The sequence below is a fragment of the Micropterus salmoides genome, unplaced genomic scaffold (assembly GCF_014851395.1).
Source record: "Micropterus salmoides isolate LMB-PRFRI ecotype aquatic unplaced genomic scaffold, ASM1485139v1 Ms_hic_scaffold_19, whole genome shotgun sequence".
Classification (NCBI taxonomy): Eukaryota; Metazoa; Chordata; class Actinopteri; order Centrarchiformes; family Centrarchidae; genus Micropterus; species Micropterus salmoides.
Genome location: NW_024041039.1, coordinates 15,676,332 through 15,693,152, shown reverse-complemented (window position 1 = coordinate 15,693,152; position 16,821 = coordinate 15,676,332). Strand labels below are relative to the sequence as shown.

General features: G+C 41.2%; 1 protein-coding gene across 1 annotated transcript in view; it reads left to right on the top strand.

Annotated features, from left to right (window-relative positions):
- LOC119909862 (brain-enriched guanylate kinase-associated protein) overlaps positions 1-15,522 on the top strand; it is a 36,059-nt gene extending 20,537 nt beyond the window's left edge. Inside the window, 4 exon segments of the mRNA XM_038728111.1 lie at positions 2,131-2,238; positions 4,886-4,969; positions 13,201-14,584; positions 14,587-15,522. Of these exon segments, the coding sequence (XP_038584039.1) occupies positions 2,131-2,238; positions 4,886-4,969; positions 13,201-14,584; positions 14,587-14,741 (1,731 nt within the window). The 3' untranslated portion in view covers positions 14,742-15,522.
- The last annotated feature ends 1,299 nt before the right edge of the window (positions 15,523-16,821 follow it).

Sequence of the window (16,821 nt, the reverse complement as noted above, 5' to 3'; positions counted from 1 at the left end):
AGATCTGTTGCAACACAAGTGATAGTGAATGCGTCGTCTCCTCTGTGGATTTCTTTGTAAGTTATCTCTGTAAGTTATCTTTAAAACATTGAAGTCCAATGTCATGTTGCCTTTATGACATATAATGCCTCAACATAAGTAGTTTTCTTAAATTCATCATCCAGGCTACAGAAGGTTAAAAGATACAAGTGGTTTACAGTTTTTTAAGGATTTACATCACTTCTGTATTTAGAAGGCATGAGACCAAAAGCAGCGCTGTATTAAGATACAATCCTATTGTGTATATTAACATCTGAGTGAGAATTTGTCTTTGATCCAATAAAACATACTTTTAACAAAGACAGAACAGGGTGCAAATACATATCTGAGCTTTAAAATGCCCAATGTGGTCATCCACACAGTCAGCATCGCAAAATATGAATAGAAATCCAGAGTAATGAGCTAGAGAAAGAGTGCCATGGAGCTGCATGTCTCAAAAGCAGATTAATGAGACCCTAACAGAATTGGATTTGAATATCAATGCTGGCCTATTGCTTAAACTGACATTAATTGCCACCTATTAGATTGGCTCTGCACCCCTGTATTTCAAAACAATCACCGCCATTGAGAGATTAGAAGAGAGGAGGGTGGGAGGCCAAGTGAGTGCTCAGAGCTGTATCATTTGTCAGCTGCTGCTGTGTGGCAGGTTTAACAATTATGTGTGTGTGTGTGTGAGAGAGAGAGAGAGAAAGCGAGAGAGAGCATGAGAAAAATTAAATACAAATTTCTTAACCAACAGAACTCACTGCTGGCCCCTGGAGGCTGCAATGTTATCTGCAGCTTACAATGTATCATGTCATTTGCCATGAATATGACTGATTCTGAGCACCTATAGGACTGTAGATCTGTCAGTTTATTGCGACAAAATGGTCATGTAAAGACATTGTGGTTCTCATGCTGAAGAATAAATTACATTTTAAGAAAAGCCTAAACATTTGAGAACATATATTATTGGAAACTTACATGTGTTTGAGTCATATGCAAAATTATCATGGGAATTTAATGGGAAAGACAAAAGTTTAACTAGCGAGCTAATCTATTAACAAGCTTTGTCTTTTCTTCCTGTGATGTACAGTGTTAATACTTTTTCATGTACAATTTTGTTGTGTGGTAGACAGGTTAGCAAGACTACCGATAACTAGCTAGTGATGTCTTTATTGGCCTCGAAGCAGTCCGTCCAGTCTCCCACACACTACTTCCTGCAGTGGCACTGGACATAAATCGTGAGGTGCAGATTCATCCAATATGGACATAGTGGCTTGAAATCAAATGGGTATATCTTCTTGGGAACATGAATATGCACACCTGATTCCGTGGAAGTCTATTTATTAGGCTAAAAGACACCTTGCTGGTAATATTGACTTTTTGACTAGAGGGCGATTCTAGAGGAAAGCTTGAAGAAATGGTTCATCCTCTGAGGAACAAGTCTATGCAGAGAAAATTTCATTCAGCCAGTCTGTCTCCTCAATCCCAAGTGTACATGTTGATATTTTAGCCTACAAAATGCTAGACAAGAGCTCTGGGTAACCAAAAATCATTATTAAGAATAATACTCCGGGCACCATGAATATCTGTGCCAAATTGCAGGACGATGTAGCCAATAGTTAAAGACAAAAGTGGGCAGACAGAAAGACAGACCAGCCAACCAGCAGACATCACCATCATTAGGCTAGAATGTTCGTGGGCTTAAAATTTTGCATTTCTTTGACAGTAATCATGGAAAACAGAACAAGTGTTTCATTGTTTTTCTCTCTCTTACTCTTCCCCTCTATTTCTCTCTCTTCCAGAGTAATTGATATGATATAAGCGCTGGCAAGTGTAATCTTCTTTTAATTAAGACCTGCTGCTGGCACCGGCTTCAGACTGATAGTGACTTACGGCTCTCTTCCTCTCATTTTTCTTCCCCTCTTCTATCATCTTATTTTTCCTCTGTTGCTACTCCAACTTTGTCTCTCTCGTCTTTCTCTTGTTATCTCAACTCTTTCCTCTAACCTTTTACTTCCTGCCCCTCTTCTCATCTACTCGGTCTCCATCTGACATCCTTTTTCTTTTTTCCCCCCTCCCCTGTCGATTACTTCTCTCACACTGCAGTCCCACCACCATGAAGAGGAAAAGAGAGCCCTCAGTCGAGAAATCATTGTCCTCAACAACCACCTCATGGAAGCGAAAATCACCATCAATAAACTCAGAGAGGACAACGTGAGTACCCCGGTCTGCAACATGTAATATGGGCTCCCACTGACATCTCTGTCAGCATTGTGCATGTAAGCTCACTTGTACAGCATCTGAACTTTTTTGTGTGATGCGACTACAGTTGAGGACATTATATTTCACCTGCAGGGCCCACAACTTCAGCAGTAGGCTATGGCATTCAGGGCCACAGAGATCTGGGGCACTGGGGTGGTTGCTTTCCTTGCCTGGTCAGTAATCCAGCCTTGTTAGCACCTAAACAACAGCTGGCTTGGGAGACTTCATAAAGCTTATTTTCCTGATGGAAACACTTTCTTGTGTCACACTGGCAGCCTTCTGTGAACCTACTATTTGTATATGGCTCATATCCACTGTATTTCTGCAACATCCTGGATATTTGTGCTTCAAGGGGCCACAGCAGATAGAGGAATTAACTCTAAGCCACTGGGTGTTTTTACAGTGATTATACTGAAATCAATGGGCATCCTCAGGGCTGGCAGAATCTGGAGCCAGGGCTGCGTGGATCTGAGCTCAGGGCTATGTGGCAATCTGGTGCCTCACTTTCTTTGAAGTGATTTTACTGGTATTCCTACTGGGGGCTCCAGGTTAGTTTAGATTTTCTCTCTTAGGTCTATGGCAGTTTTAGCACTTCTGAGCTATAGAATATTTTGACAATCCCCTCAGATCCAGCCAGGCTGATTGGAGTCAGGGTTCATTTTGAGTGGGAGGAGAATGAGTGTCCCATTTAGAGCTAGCAGCGAGGCGGGGATTTCCTCCAGAGAGCAAGCTTTAAATTTACTGCTTTTAACATGGGATCAAGTAAATAACCTTTTAAATGTGTCATGCCTGTGAACTGAAAAAGAAATGCACCATATTGAATAAAAAGTGTTGCATTTATATTACTCTTAAGTGATAAAACCATTCAATCTCGTCTCTCAGTCTAGGTCTTGTATTGTAGAGGGCCTCCCATCCCTTCTACATTGGAGCATATGGGTGCCAAGGGGTCCATGGTCTCATAATCTTACTAGTTATACTAGTAAGCATGGATTGCACGAATACCAGTTTTATACAAAGCCACAAGAAACTGTCATAACTCAGTCCCTCCAGGATTTTGAGGGCCTTTTTTGTGATTGTTTCAGCCTAAAATGCCTGATTTTTGCGATTTTGCGGCAGCTTTCCTACACAACTGCTATGTTCTTCGGCTTTTAGATGAAATTGAATGAATAAGTGAAAATTGCAAAAGTAGATTTGATTTTTTTTTTTATTTTGGTATAGTTGAATAATTACACAGTCCCTCCAGGATTTCGCAAGCCTAACCCTAACCATGTATATTTAAACCGACTTACCGTGATTCTTTCAGCACTTGCACTTGACCGGTGTACGACAGCCTGTGTCACAGTGATTTGACTTATCTGACATTCTCTCCATGTATGTTTAGCGGTAGCAAAGTGTTTGTCAATAGATGATTTCTTTTTATGATGGACTATAAAATTGCATATTTTGCAGAACAGTTTACACCCGCTTTGGAAAAGATGATCTGGATACTTTTCACAGCAGGAATGTCAGCCACCAGCGGGCTCACCACCCCGCTGGTGGCTGACATTCCTGCGAGAAACATAACTCACGTTAACTAAGACAACCCTGGGTCTCAAAGGTCTATTTGAACTATCCACAAAAAGGAGCCCAAATGTCCCCTGGCGATAAAATGAAAAGATTGACTGAAAAAGTATTCCCTGTTAACTAGTGGGGGAGTTGAAACTGTCAAAGAGAAACCTTTGATGTTATGGTAAGTATTGTCGGGGCTGTGGTGTGATGGAGGCACAGAGAGGCTACAGTGCAGCAAGAACTGACCTTTACGGGTAGATGGATTTCACAGAGGAGGGAGAGGACAAGCAAGTGAGCTACACAAGCTAACCACCCACACAAACACTTGCATCCATAAACATACAAAACAACTGAACCAAGCATCACCCTCACTCTGCTCTGAAATAGTACAGAAGCACAGAAAAAGAGATAAATTATGCTGTACTAGTTTCCCTAGGCTGGAAGGTGCAGATAAGTGAATGCACTGTTTCACACAAGTCGAAAAAATAATTAGCACAGAGTGTACTGTGCAGATACAAGATATATTACAAATGAAAATGTTCAGTGGTGTTATTAAGATCGTGCAAACCCCTGATGGCAACCTGGTAAAATAATATAGCCAAGGTGAAAAATCTGTGCTAATTAAACTCTTCTAACTTCAATGGATGAATTTGTTCAGTTGATTTGACAGGTCACTAAATCAATGAATTGCCTAATCCAGTGGGCTATTAATCCTAATTTTCCAGTGGAAATTATTGTTACCTCAGTCATGCCAGAGTCCTAGTTTTGTTTCCCCATGAACCATAATTAATTCATAAATACCTCCTAAATAGTAAATATATTTTATTTTTAGATTAGTTGTACATAACTGTATAATTATTACCACCAAGTTAGTAAAATTTGCTAAATTTAAAAAATAATTCAACTACAATTATAAGGCGGGTTACGTATTTTTTCCTGAGGGTGTTTGAAAATATCCTTAGTCAAAAGCTTACTTCAACCATCAGGTGGCCATAATGAACAAGAAAAGCATGAATTTAGTGACTGGGATTCGTTTTTCTGCTTCTTACAGGACCTGTACAGGAAAGACTGCAACCTGGCAGCTCAGCTGCTGCAGTGCTCCAAGTCTCCCTACAGAGCACACAAGATGTCTGAGGTGAGCTCCACAACACCACTGCTATACAACTGCATCAATCTGTCAGTTCAAATTTGCAAAAATAACAAAAGGGTTTGCTGGCTTTAAAACATTTAAGAAGAAATGCTCAAAGATTTTACATTTGGTTAAATTACATTCCAAATAAGACTAGATTAATTATTAGTTTACTCCTCCTCAATAGCAGAAGGATGAAAAGTGTCGAAATCAAGCAGCTTGATCAGGGCTGTAGCGAGCATTAAGGATACTGAGGTTACATGCTCTGTAGCTTTTCTGGGAATTCAGGGGTTTTAGCAAACTTACATTTTCTCATGGTGAGTATTTTTCAAGCTTATTCCAGAATGTTTAGACTGGATATATCCAAATACTGAAACAAAAAAGTAATAAATAACAAAATTTAATAAAATATTTCACACTCTTTAAATAAAATAAATAAATAAAAACAAAATGAAATCTAGCCTAAAGTTAGAAAGGCTGCCTGATTTTAATCAGGAAAGATCTGATCAAAGAATACACAAACAAGCCAAGAAACTGTCCAAGTGTTCAAAATCCAAGTTCAATACTTGACAGTTTTCGATACTCAGTACTACGGACTCACTAGCTTAAAGCAAGCCTATGTTACTGTGGCCACAATGATAATTATAGAATAAGAGTAAATGTTACATTACAGTGTAATGCTAGCACAAGAAGAGAATAGTCATAAAGTCAGCAAACTGACTCAGTGATGTCCGTTATACAGCAATATCTGTCTTTAGTTTGTTAACATAATCTGCTAACATATTAACCTTCATAAGCTGAAATAAATAATACTGTACTGTGATACTATGGATAACTATCTCTTTATGAAAATCACAACAACAGTCACAACAACAGTTATCTCACAGCGCTTTTCATAAAAGAGCAGGTCTAGACCGTACTCTATGATGTTATTTACAGAAGCCCAACAATTCCCACCAAGAGCAAGCACTAGGCGACAGAGGTAACGAAAAACTTCCTTTTAAGAGGCAGAAACCTCGAGCAGAACCATGGCTCAGGGTGGGCGGCCATCTGCCTCGACCGGTTGGGGGTGAAGGAGAGAGAGAGAGAGAGGGGAGAGGGGGTGGAAGAAGAGAGAGGGGGATGGAAGAAGAGAGAGAGGGAGGGAGAGCAGCCTACATAATATACACACAGAGGTACAGACAGTAAAGGTGATGTTGCTATAGACTAAATGAAAAATGGTATAGATATGTATAGTAGTGTTAATGATAATAATCGTAATGTTAATGATTATAATAACAATAATAACAATAGGACTAGTAACAATAATTGTTGTAGCAGAGGGTGTCGAGCAGGAACACGGGAGCAGCAGGTGACCCGCAGCCACAGATCCAGACTCCTCAGCTCCAGAGCCAGAAACACCTGCAGGAAGTGATAGGAGGAGAGAGGAGAGGGACAAGAAAGCACAAGACTACCGGAAAGGGGAGAAGTTGTGTTAGTAACATGCAATAATGGGATGAGGTTGCATACAGAGGGAGAGAAAGTAGAGGAGAGAGGAGCTCAGTGCATCATAGGAAATCCCCTGGCAGTCTAGGCCTATAGCAGCATAACTAAGGGATGGTTCAGGACTCACCTGAGCCAGCCCTAACTATAAGCTTTATCAAAGAGGAAAGTCTGAAGCCTACTCTTAAATGTGGAGATGGTGTCTGCCTCCTGATCCCAAACTGGAACCTGGTTCCACAGGAGAGGAGCTTGATAGCTGAACACTCTGGCTCCTAGTCTACTTTTGGAGACTCTAGGAACCACAAGAAACCCTGCATTCTGGGAGCGCAGTGCTCTGGTGGGGTAGTAAGGTACTATGAGCTCTTTAAGATAAGATGGTGCCTGACCATTAAGAGCTTTGTAGGTAAGAAGATTATAAATTCTATTTTTTTATTTATTTATTATTATCTATTTACTGGAGCCAATGCAGAGAAGCTAAGACAGGAGAAATGTGATCTCTTTTCCCTGGTTCCTGTCAGAACACGTGCTGCAGCATTCTGGATTAGCTGAAGAGTCTTAATGGACTTTTTCGAGCAGCCTGATAATAAAGAATTGCAGTAATCCAGCCTAGAAGTAACAAATGCATGGACTAGTTTTTCTGCATCATTTTTAGACAGAATATTCCTGATTTTCGCAATATTACGTAGGTGAAAAAAGGCAGTCCTTGAAATTTGCTTAATGTGAGACTTAAACGACATGTCCTGATCAAAGATAACTCCAAGATTCCTCACAGTCGTGCTGGAGGCCAGGGCGATGCCATCAAGGGAAACTATATCTTTAGATAATGTGTCACGGAGGTGCTTAGGCCCCAGAACAAAAACTTCAGTTTTATCTGAGTTTAACATTAGAAAATTACAGGTCACCAGGTTTTAACATCCTGAAGGCACATTTGAAGTTTAGCTAACTGATGAGTTTCATCTGGCTTGATCGATAGATATAACTGAGTATCATCTGCATAACAATAAAAGTTTATGGAATATTTCCTGATAATATTGCCTAAGGGAAGCATATATAAATTGAAGAGGTTTGATCCGAGGACAGATCCTTGAGGAACTCCATGACTAACTTTGGTGTGCATGGAGGACTCATCGTTAACATGTACAAACGAAATCGATTTGATAAATAGGACTTAAACCAGCTTAGAGTGGTTCCTTTAATGCCAATGAAATGTTCCAGTCTCTGTAATAGGATCTGATGGTCAATGGTATCAAATGCAGCACTAAGATCTAATAAAACCAGTACAGAGACAAGTCCTTTGTCTGATGCAATAAGGAGGTCGTTAGTAATTTTCACCAGTGCTGTCTCTGTGCTATGATGAACTCTAAATCCTGACTGAAAATCCTCAAATAAACTATTGCTCTGTAGAAAGTCACACAGCTGTTTAGCAACTGCTTTCTCCGTGATCTTAGAGAGAAATGGAAGATTAGATATAGGTCTATAGTTGGCTAAAACATCCGGATCAAGTTTGGGCTTTTTCAGAAGAGGTTTAATTACAGCTACTTTAAAGTACTGTGGTACATAGCCTGTTGATAGAGATAGATTGATCATATCTAGTACAGAAGTGCTAACTAAGGGTAAAACTTCTTTAAGCAGCCTAGTCGGGATGGGGTCCAAGAGGCAGGTTGATGGTTTAGATGAAGAAATTACTGAAGTTAGTTGGTAAAGATTGAGGGAAGCAAAACAGTCTAAACATATATCTGGTTCTACAGCTGTTTCTAAGGTTCCTGAGTTTAGAGATATGTCGGTGCCAGTTAAGGGCAGGTCTTGGTGAATTTTGTTTCTAATAGTTAGAATTTTATCATTAAAGACGCTCATGAAGTCGTAACTACTGAGAGCTAAGGGAATACTTGGCTCAATAGAGCTGTGACTCTCTGTCAGCCTGGCTACAGTGCTGAACAGAAACCTGGGGTTGTTCCTATTTTCCTCTATTAATGACGAGTAGTACGCTGCTCTGGCATTACGGAGGACGTTCCTATAAGTTTTAAGACTATCTTGCCAAATTAAACGAGAATTTTCCAGTTTGGAAACGCCAATTCCTCCAGTTTCCACGATATTTGCTTTAATTGGCAAGTTTCAGTATTATACCATGGAGCTAACCGTCTTTGTTTTATTATTTTCTTTTTTAGAGGGGCTACAGAGTTGAGTGTCATTTGCAGCGAACCTGCACCACTATCAACAAGATGATTGATTTGGGAGGGACTGAAATTAGCATAGGAGTCCTCCATTACTTTGTGACTTGATAATGAATTTAGAGCTGATGGAATCGCATCCTTAAATTTAGCTACAGCACTATCAGACAGACGTCTTGTACAAAAATCTTTGCCCAATGGCGTGTAGTTCAGCAATACAAACTCAAAAGTTATCAAACAGTGGTCAGATAAAGAGGGATTCTGTGGGAAAACTATTAAATGTTCAATTTCAATACCGTAAACCAAAACAAGGTCGAGGGTGTGGTTAAAAGTACTGAAGCTGTCATTCTCAACATCCACATGAATATTAAAATCCCCTACAATAATAACTGTCCGTTTTAAGGACTAAAATTGACAAAAACTCTGCAAATTCAGATAAGAATTCAGAGTATGGACCAGGTGCTCGGTACACTATAACAAAAAGAATCGGTTGCAGTGATTTCCAACTTGGGTGTGAAAGACTAAGAACAAGGCTTTCAAATGAGTTATAGTTTAGTTTAGATTTAGAGCTGATTAGTAGGCTAGAGTCGTAGATAGCTGCAACTCCACCTCCTCGGCCTGTGCCTCGAGGAATGTGAGTATTAATATGACTGGGAGGGGTGGATTCATTTAGGCTAACATATTCTCCATCACCCAACCAGGTTTCAGTAAGACGAAATAAATCAATATCATTATCTGATATTAGTTCATTTACTAGTACACCTTTAGAAGAGAGAGATCTGATGTTTAAGAGTCCACATTTAATTTTCCTATTAGTTTGCACTATTGCACTTGTGGTTTTAATTTTTATGAGGTTTTTATGCACAGCTCCTCTTCTGTTTACCTTTGATTTAAATAACTTCAATGGTCGGGGGCAGACACCGTCACTATAGGATTTTCACTAAGTAACTCCTGTAATGGAGGAGCAGAGAAGTGTGACTTAGACTGCTGACTCTGCGACTCTGCCTCCTGGTCTCAACTCTGGGTTGTCATGGATTTGGTCCGCTAATAAACTTGGCCAGATTTCTAGAAATGAGAGCTGCTCCTTCCCCAGTGGGATGGATGCCGTCTCTCCGAATCAGACCAGGTCTTCCCCAGAAAGTCTGCCAATGATCTACAAAGCCCACATCGTTTGCTGTGGACACCACCTCGACAACCAGCGGCGGAATGACGACATGCGGCTATACATGTCATCATTGGTAAGATTTGGCAGGGGTCCAGAGAAAACTACGGTGTCCGACATTGTTTTTGCATATGTACACACCGACTCAACATTAATCTTAGTGACCTCCGATTGGCGTAACCGGGAGTCATTACCGCCGACGTGAATAACAATCTTACTGTATTTACGTTTATCCTTAGCCAGCAGTTTCAAGTAAGACCCAATGTCGCCCGCTCTGGCCCCAGGGATGCACTTAATTATGGCCGTTGGCTTCGCTAACTTCATGTTTCTCAAAATGGAGCTGCCAATGATCAGAGTTGGTTTCTCAGCAGGTGTGTCGCTGAGTGGGGAAAATCTGTTAGAAACGTGAACAGGTTGATGGTGCCCCGTGGGCTTTGAATGCTTACGACTATTCCTCCTTCGGACTTCCTGGCTGCACAGGAGATGCCGGGGGACAGCTACCACAGGCTAACTCAGATCTTCCAAGGTGCGGAGCCAGACTTCTAAATCACTGAGCCTCGCCTCCATGTCTAAAAATAAACTACACTTATTACACGTACCATTACCGCTAAAGGAGGCAGAGGAGTAACTGAACATACTGACAACTGACACACCGAGCAGGAGAAGCCATCGCTAGCTGCTGAGCTAAAGTTGCTAACAGCTAAGCTAAAGTACTGTAGCGTTAGCTACAACTTTTGAACAACTATGAGATTGAACAGCAGTCACCAAAAGATGGAAAGAACTGTGAGTGCTTAGGCAAAATTACTGTAAGAGTAAGTGTTTAGCGGACAGTTGGCTGCTGTAATCTAACAAATGTAACTGGAATTTAGCGAGAGCAGCACAACACGCTACCAACACACAAGCACCGGAAACGGAAAATAGAACTATCAACTACAGAATCCTCAATTCTGGTTGTAAAGCAAGTCACCTGGAAACATTAAAAGGTTTTAGCGTCAGCATTAGCTTATGCTAGCTAGCAATGCCTGTTTGAAATTTGAAACAGTGTCTTTTTAACTGACAAAATCCACAAGCTAGAAATGAGAGCTGCTGTTTACTCCTGTGTGAAATTGAGGACCCATTTTTGTGGGTGGTCAATCTGCCACTGTTATGATTGCATCCTGAATGGTGAAAACGCAAAGTGTTAAAGAGGCGGTATTATGCTTTTTGGCTTTTTCCCTCTTCTTTATTAAGTTATATACCTTTTTTGTGCATGTAATAGGTTTGCAAAGTGAAAAAGCCCATCCAGGCCAAAGGGAGTTCCCATCTCCCACAGAAAACTCTGCTCTGAACTGCTTGAAAACAGCTTGTTTGTAGTCCAGCTGTTTCCCTTTCATCCCTGTGATGTCACAGGGATGAAAGCTAAATGCCCGTCATAACACTTGCCAAGGCTACTCCCACATGGCCTCAAAACACCGGTGGAAAAACACTGAGCTGCAGCACACACCTCTCCTCTCCATTCCAAACATTAGCTACGCTCCAGGCAGTCAATGTGATGTAGCAATTACTGTGATGTAGAGACAGAGCTCAGGTAAAACTTTATGGATGAAAGATAATTTTGTTACAGCTTAATAACTCACCACTCCGAAACTCTTGCTCCAGTCCATGTTGCCAGGCTGGTCAGCAACATGTACAACTGAACCGAAGCCGGCTTCTCACTGACCTGGCCTTCTCTGCTTCTGATTGGCTAGTAGTCCTTAACTAGGAACTGCGCATGTGCTACTCCCAACAAAGATCATTTAGAGAAAAGATGTATCACTCCGTAGCTAAAGCGAAGTGTTCAACACAGGGTGAAAGGAGGAGCTGCAGCAATGTGCAGACAAAAACTATGGTGTTTTTTGAAAATTAAACCATGTAAACCTGTTCTGGTACAACCCCAAAATAGGATTTTTAACCTGAAAATGAGCATAATACCACCTCTTTAACAGGTAACAGTCGCAGTAACTAAGGAGGGAGAGGGTCAGGAAATGGTCAATTGAGAGAAACATGGTGAATTCTATCTCTAATGAATTAAACATTTCTTTTGCTGGGGAAAGAATGTGTTTTTTCTTCTTTTTTTAGAAGTTAGTCTCAATGTGAAATCACTTCCAAATGTTTTGAGGAAATGGCTTTTACAGAGTGGCTGTGAATTGTGACTAAAATAACAAGTGCCAGTTCCATCATACACCATTAAAACACTTATCTCAATAAATGGAGCAAGACCTGTAGACATATCCTGTCACGTGGATTAACACTGCAACACTGTGTGACTCTTAATTAAGATTTGCCTCAGATAGCAGCTAATGCTGAGCTAGCTTACTTGGAGCACACACACTGTTTATTATCATGTTCTCCCCCCCACACCCACCTCACAGCCTCACCTACTTTCCATCTTTATTCCCTCTGGGAGAGACAGCTGCTGCTAAAAATATCCTGACTTAATAGATGCAGGTTATTTTATGCCAAGGCGAGCTTCTATTTCTTAACAAAGCCAAGTCAGTGATTTATCTTTTTTTCTATTCCCAGCTGGAGACCCAGAGCAGTGGTTTAATTTGAATCTAAGTTGTTCCCTGTGGAACTGATATCTGTTTGATGGTAGACAGAATAAAGACACACTGAGAAAAAGAGTGAAAAGAGAGGGAATGAGGGCTTTTTGGTTGAGAAGGCCATGGAGCAAGAGGAGAAAGATGAGGAGAAAGGAGAGAACCGGCAGGAACTGACCCTAACCAGCTTTAACAGGCACAAAGAACCAGTCTGTAATTGACAGGAACAGTTTTCTCAAACGTGAGCCAATCACACAGATTATGTGTCTGTGAGTGTGACAGTAAGAACAAGAGAGGAAGAAAAAGAGAGACGGACAAACAGATGGAGCGAAAAGGATATTTAGGGTTTTTTTTGGAAAGACGAAATATATATATGTGTATGTCCAAAAATATATTCTATTACTTCACTTTTTATGGAATGACAAAGTTGAGATAAGTAAACAGAAACATTTGTAGAATATAAAGCAGGATTGTGTTGCGAGAAAGGGAAAACAAATAAAATAAATAAATAAAGCTTGTGGTCAGCAATTTTCTGACAAGTTCATTAGAGGGGGCAAATAGAGCAATTCCCCTGAAATACACACACTGGTCTGGACTGTGAGAGTTTGTGAGAATGAATTACTTTTTAAGCCAGAACTATAGATTTAAATCCTTTAGGAATGGCTCTAAAAATACCATCAGTGCAGACACAGAAAGCAAAACATATGTTTGAGGAAGAGATTCAAGTTGATAATATAAATAATTTAAAAATGCTGTTGAGGAATTCTTAATTTTTTCGAGAGATCTGTCACAGTGATGACAAAAATCATCTGCGTAGAAGTTTCCTTTAATTTTGTCTTTTTGCATGTCTGTCTTCCTTCGTCTTAGCTGCCGCTGGATTTCCAGGAACGTATCAGTTCCCACATGGAGAAACATAATCGGGGTAGCGGAGCCACCATGGCAATGTGCCACTCCAATTACTCCGACGCCGTGCCCACAGCCATAATTGGCAAGGTCCTGGAAAAGCCAGAACCAGGAAACAGTTGCCCTGTAACACGCTCCCCCAGTCCCCAGCCACAGGATGTAGACTTTCTTACAGGAACAGGAAGCACTGATCACCTGAACCGCCGCATTGCGTATAAGACCTCCGACCTGTACTGCAGCGATACGGCCCTCTATTGCCCTGAACGATGGCAAGATACAGAGCGCAGGCAGAGCGTCGACCTCCACGGCACCAGCCTGCTCCAGCTTCATGCCCAGAACTCCACTGACAGCAACCCCGATGAAGATGCCTACCACTCTGCAAGTTTCTCCCATCATGAGCCTCCATCCTCCTTCCACCACCACGATGAGTTTGGCGCCGGTAGCCTCCCTGCCTCCAGTTCCTACTCTAGCTTCAGCCTTGCATCGGACGAGAAGGGAGGAGTTAGTGGTAGTTGTGCGCGCACTGCCAGCAGCACCCTATCCTCTTCCCACCAGGGTCTCTATATGGACTGGCGAGATAGTGGCAGTGGGGACTATGGGCGCAAAAGCATGTCGTCTTATGAAAAAGACAGCCCAAGCTTCCCCAAGTCCCTCAGCATCCAGCATATGGTGGCCCCCAGGAGCCCTCAAAAGGGCACCTCACCAGCATACACAAGGACGGCTTCGTGCTTTAGTGAACCATACCATTCCAGCACCCCCCGTCTAGCCTCCTCTCACAGCATGGGGTCCACAACTGGACTGGGCCAGGCTCGTGGGGGAGCTCAGGACAGCCGAGGTGACATCCAGATCCCGGATGATGACCTAAGCAGCCGCTGGAGACAGCTCAGCGTGGAAGATATCAACACGTTCTCATCTTCCTACCAGAACATCACAGGACGGGTCTCTCCGTACAGTTTCTCTGAGCGCCACTTTGCCATGGGCCCCTCCAGTAAGGTCAAGGGGTCTCTCTACAGCAGCTTCCAAGAAGGAGATGACGTCTTCCACAGCCGCGTGCTGGACCAGTGTTTTGCAGCGGGTCCTCCTTCACCCAGCCGCAGTTCGAAACCTATGGAGCATCGTAAGCAGGAGAAAACGCCTGTGCTGTATAGAGCCAAGGATGACAGTCAGGACTCCGAGTGCAGTCTGTTCCTCTCAGGGAGCTCGAAAGAGAAAGAGAGCGGTGGGGGAGCAACGGCAGCAAGCAGTGCCAAGAAAGACTACGCAAATCTGAGTGCAGACAGCTCGGGCGAGTCCTTACACCAAAGCTCCCTCGAAGCCTCAAGTCTTCAACACTACCCCAGCCCCCGACCTGCGTCCGGCCTCGCCCAAGCTCCAGTTCCGCTGTCAGTGTCGGCCCCGCACTCCCAAAGAAGACCTCTCCAAGATACCAAAAATTTGGCAGTACGGGACTGACGAGGAAGGACAGTTTGACCAAAGCACAGCTCTACGGTACCCTGCTGAATTGAGCGGAGAAATTCATTTTATGCATGATGATGATGATAATGATGATTCCTAACTTACGGTACTGTATGTCTCAAAAACTCCCTGCAACACATACTCGGTTTGATGGGGTATTAAGATGTTGTTGTTTTATGTATCTCTTAGCCAAGGCACGTTTCATGCAGTCTGCAACACTTTTTTATATTGTATGTCATGCAATGGTGTAGCTACCTGAGACCAGCTATTCAGTATGTTTTCGTTTCAGTGATGATAATTAGAGCCACCGGGATAAAACCACGTTTGTCTAAGAAATACAAACATAGACCCGGTTCCATGAACGTACTGTGCTATTTGCTCCTTTTTTTGGTGTTAAGTACTGTTAGTAAAACCAGCAAAAGACCATTGATTTCTGCTCTAATATATACAGTAAGGATAATGGACTAAAGCGTGTTTAATGGGGTGACTTAATTACCAATGTTTGAGAGGGGGAAGTTTATCCATTATGTATAGTGGACCCTGCTGACGGCAAGCAGTAAAAGCTGTGTTCATTCGCTATTTTCACTTAATCAGAATGCATGCTGTATAATGCATATAAATAAGATGGAAATGCACATTCATTTCCAGCTAAATTGTTTCACATAGGGACATTATCTGTAATTGGCTAAAAAAAGAGCTATTTAAAAAAATGGCTTTTATTCAAATGCTATGTTCTATTTATAGCAAGACACAAAATTCAGACTGCAAGAGTTACTTCTTGATACTAGATTTCACACTTGTTAATCTGAAATTTTAAAACCCTTATTTTGTTTGTTGGAATAATATATATATATATATATATATATATATATATATATATATATATATATATATATATCACAATACCTTACCAGGTGAAATGTACAACAAAAATATGTACACATTCAGTAGAAATGATTAAACACTACTCTAAGGTTTTTAGTGATACTGGAATTTGTCTTATTTTTGTATCAAAATGAGACGATGAAATCTAAGGTTGTACTGAACAGTAGTTACCCTCATACCAGGAAACTTGTGAACTTGCCTTAATCCTGTTCAGTGGACAGAATGGTCTCCTTTACAGCATCTAACAACTGTGTACATACTGTATATCTGCTGTATTGTTACTGTATGTATACACTACTGTTACAGCGTATGTTCTTCCTGTCAGACATAACTCACATGCCCAGTTTTTTTGGAAAAGGATTAAGTCTTACACTGGGAAACCACAAGGCTTAATCCCTGTCTGTAAATCTGGCACATGCAGCCAAATTTCTACCCTGATATGAACTCTTAAACACTGAACTAGTTGCACAAACCAAAAATAAAAAGTGCCGGATCATCTCATTTTCAGGAGATTAATTGGAAAATTCTCCCGGCAAGCTGGCTCTTCTGCAATGTATGTGTACTGAGAAGGTAGTTAGAAACAACTGATTAAAGACAAAAATGTACAGTGTGTTGTTTTTTAAACCAGCATGTTCAATTAGGCTATTTTAGAGAAAACACTGTGAAGCTAGACAAAGCGTGTATGTGTGTGTATATATATATATATAATATATATATATACATACACAAACACACACACACAACACATAGAAAGTGGCAAAGGCATGCTGTTCTGTTGGTGAATAAAACAAATTATAATTAGATCCTGCCTTATGTTAAATAAAGAGTTGCAGAGAAGTTGGCCTGCTGCCCCACAATCATGCTGCCATCTGCTACTGTTACTAGTATAGATGGAGACAAAGCGACACTGCTCCAACATCTGTGCGCCATTTGAGTCAACAGATCTTGAAGGATTTCTTCCTGCATGGGTGGCTCTATAGATCTGAGAGGAATGGTGACAGAGATAAGCTAAATAATGGGTACTCAGTTTTGCCCTCGAGTAGTCACAAATGGATTTTTCTGGAAGATCTGGGAACTAGTTTAATGCAGTTTTTAAATATTTTAAAACTCCATCTCTTCTTTTTGACCTTGTCATGTTTATGAAGGTGAAATTGCACTACACAGGCCAAAAGTCTTCAAGCATATTCTTATTTGGTACAATGTATGAGTATGTAAAAGGTGGAAAGGGTTTGGAGTTAAATGTAA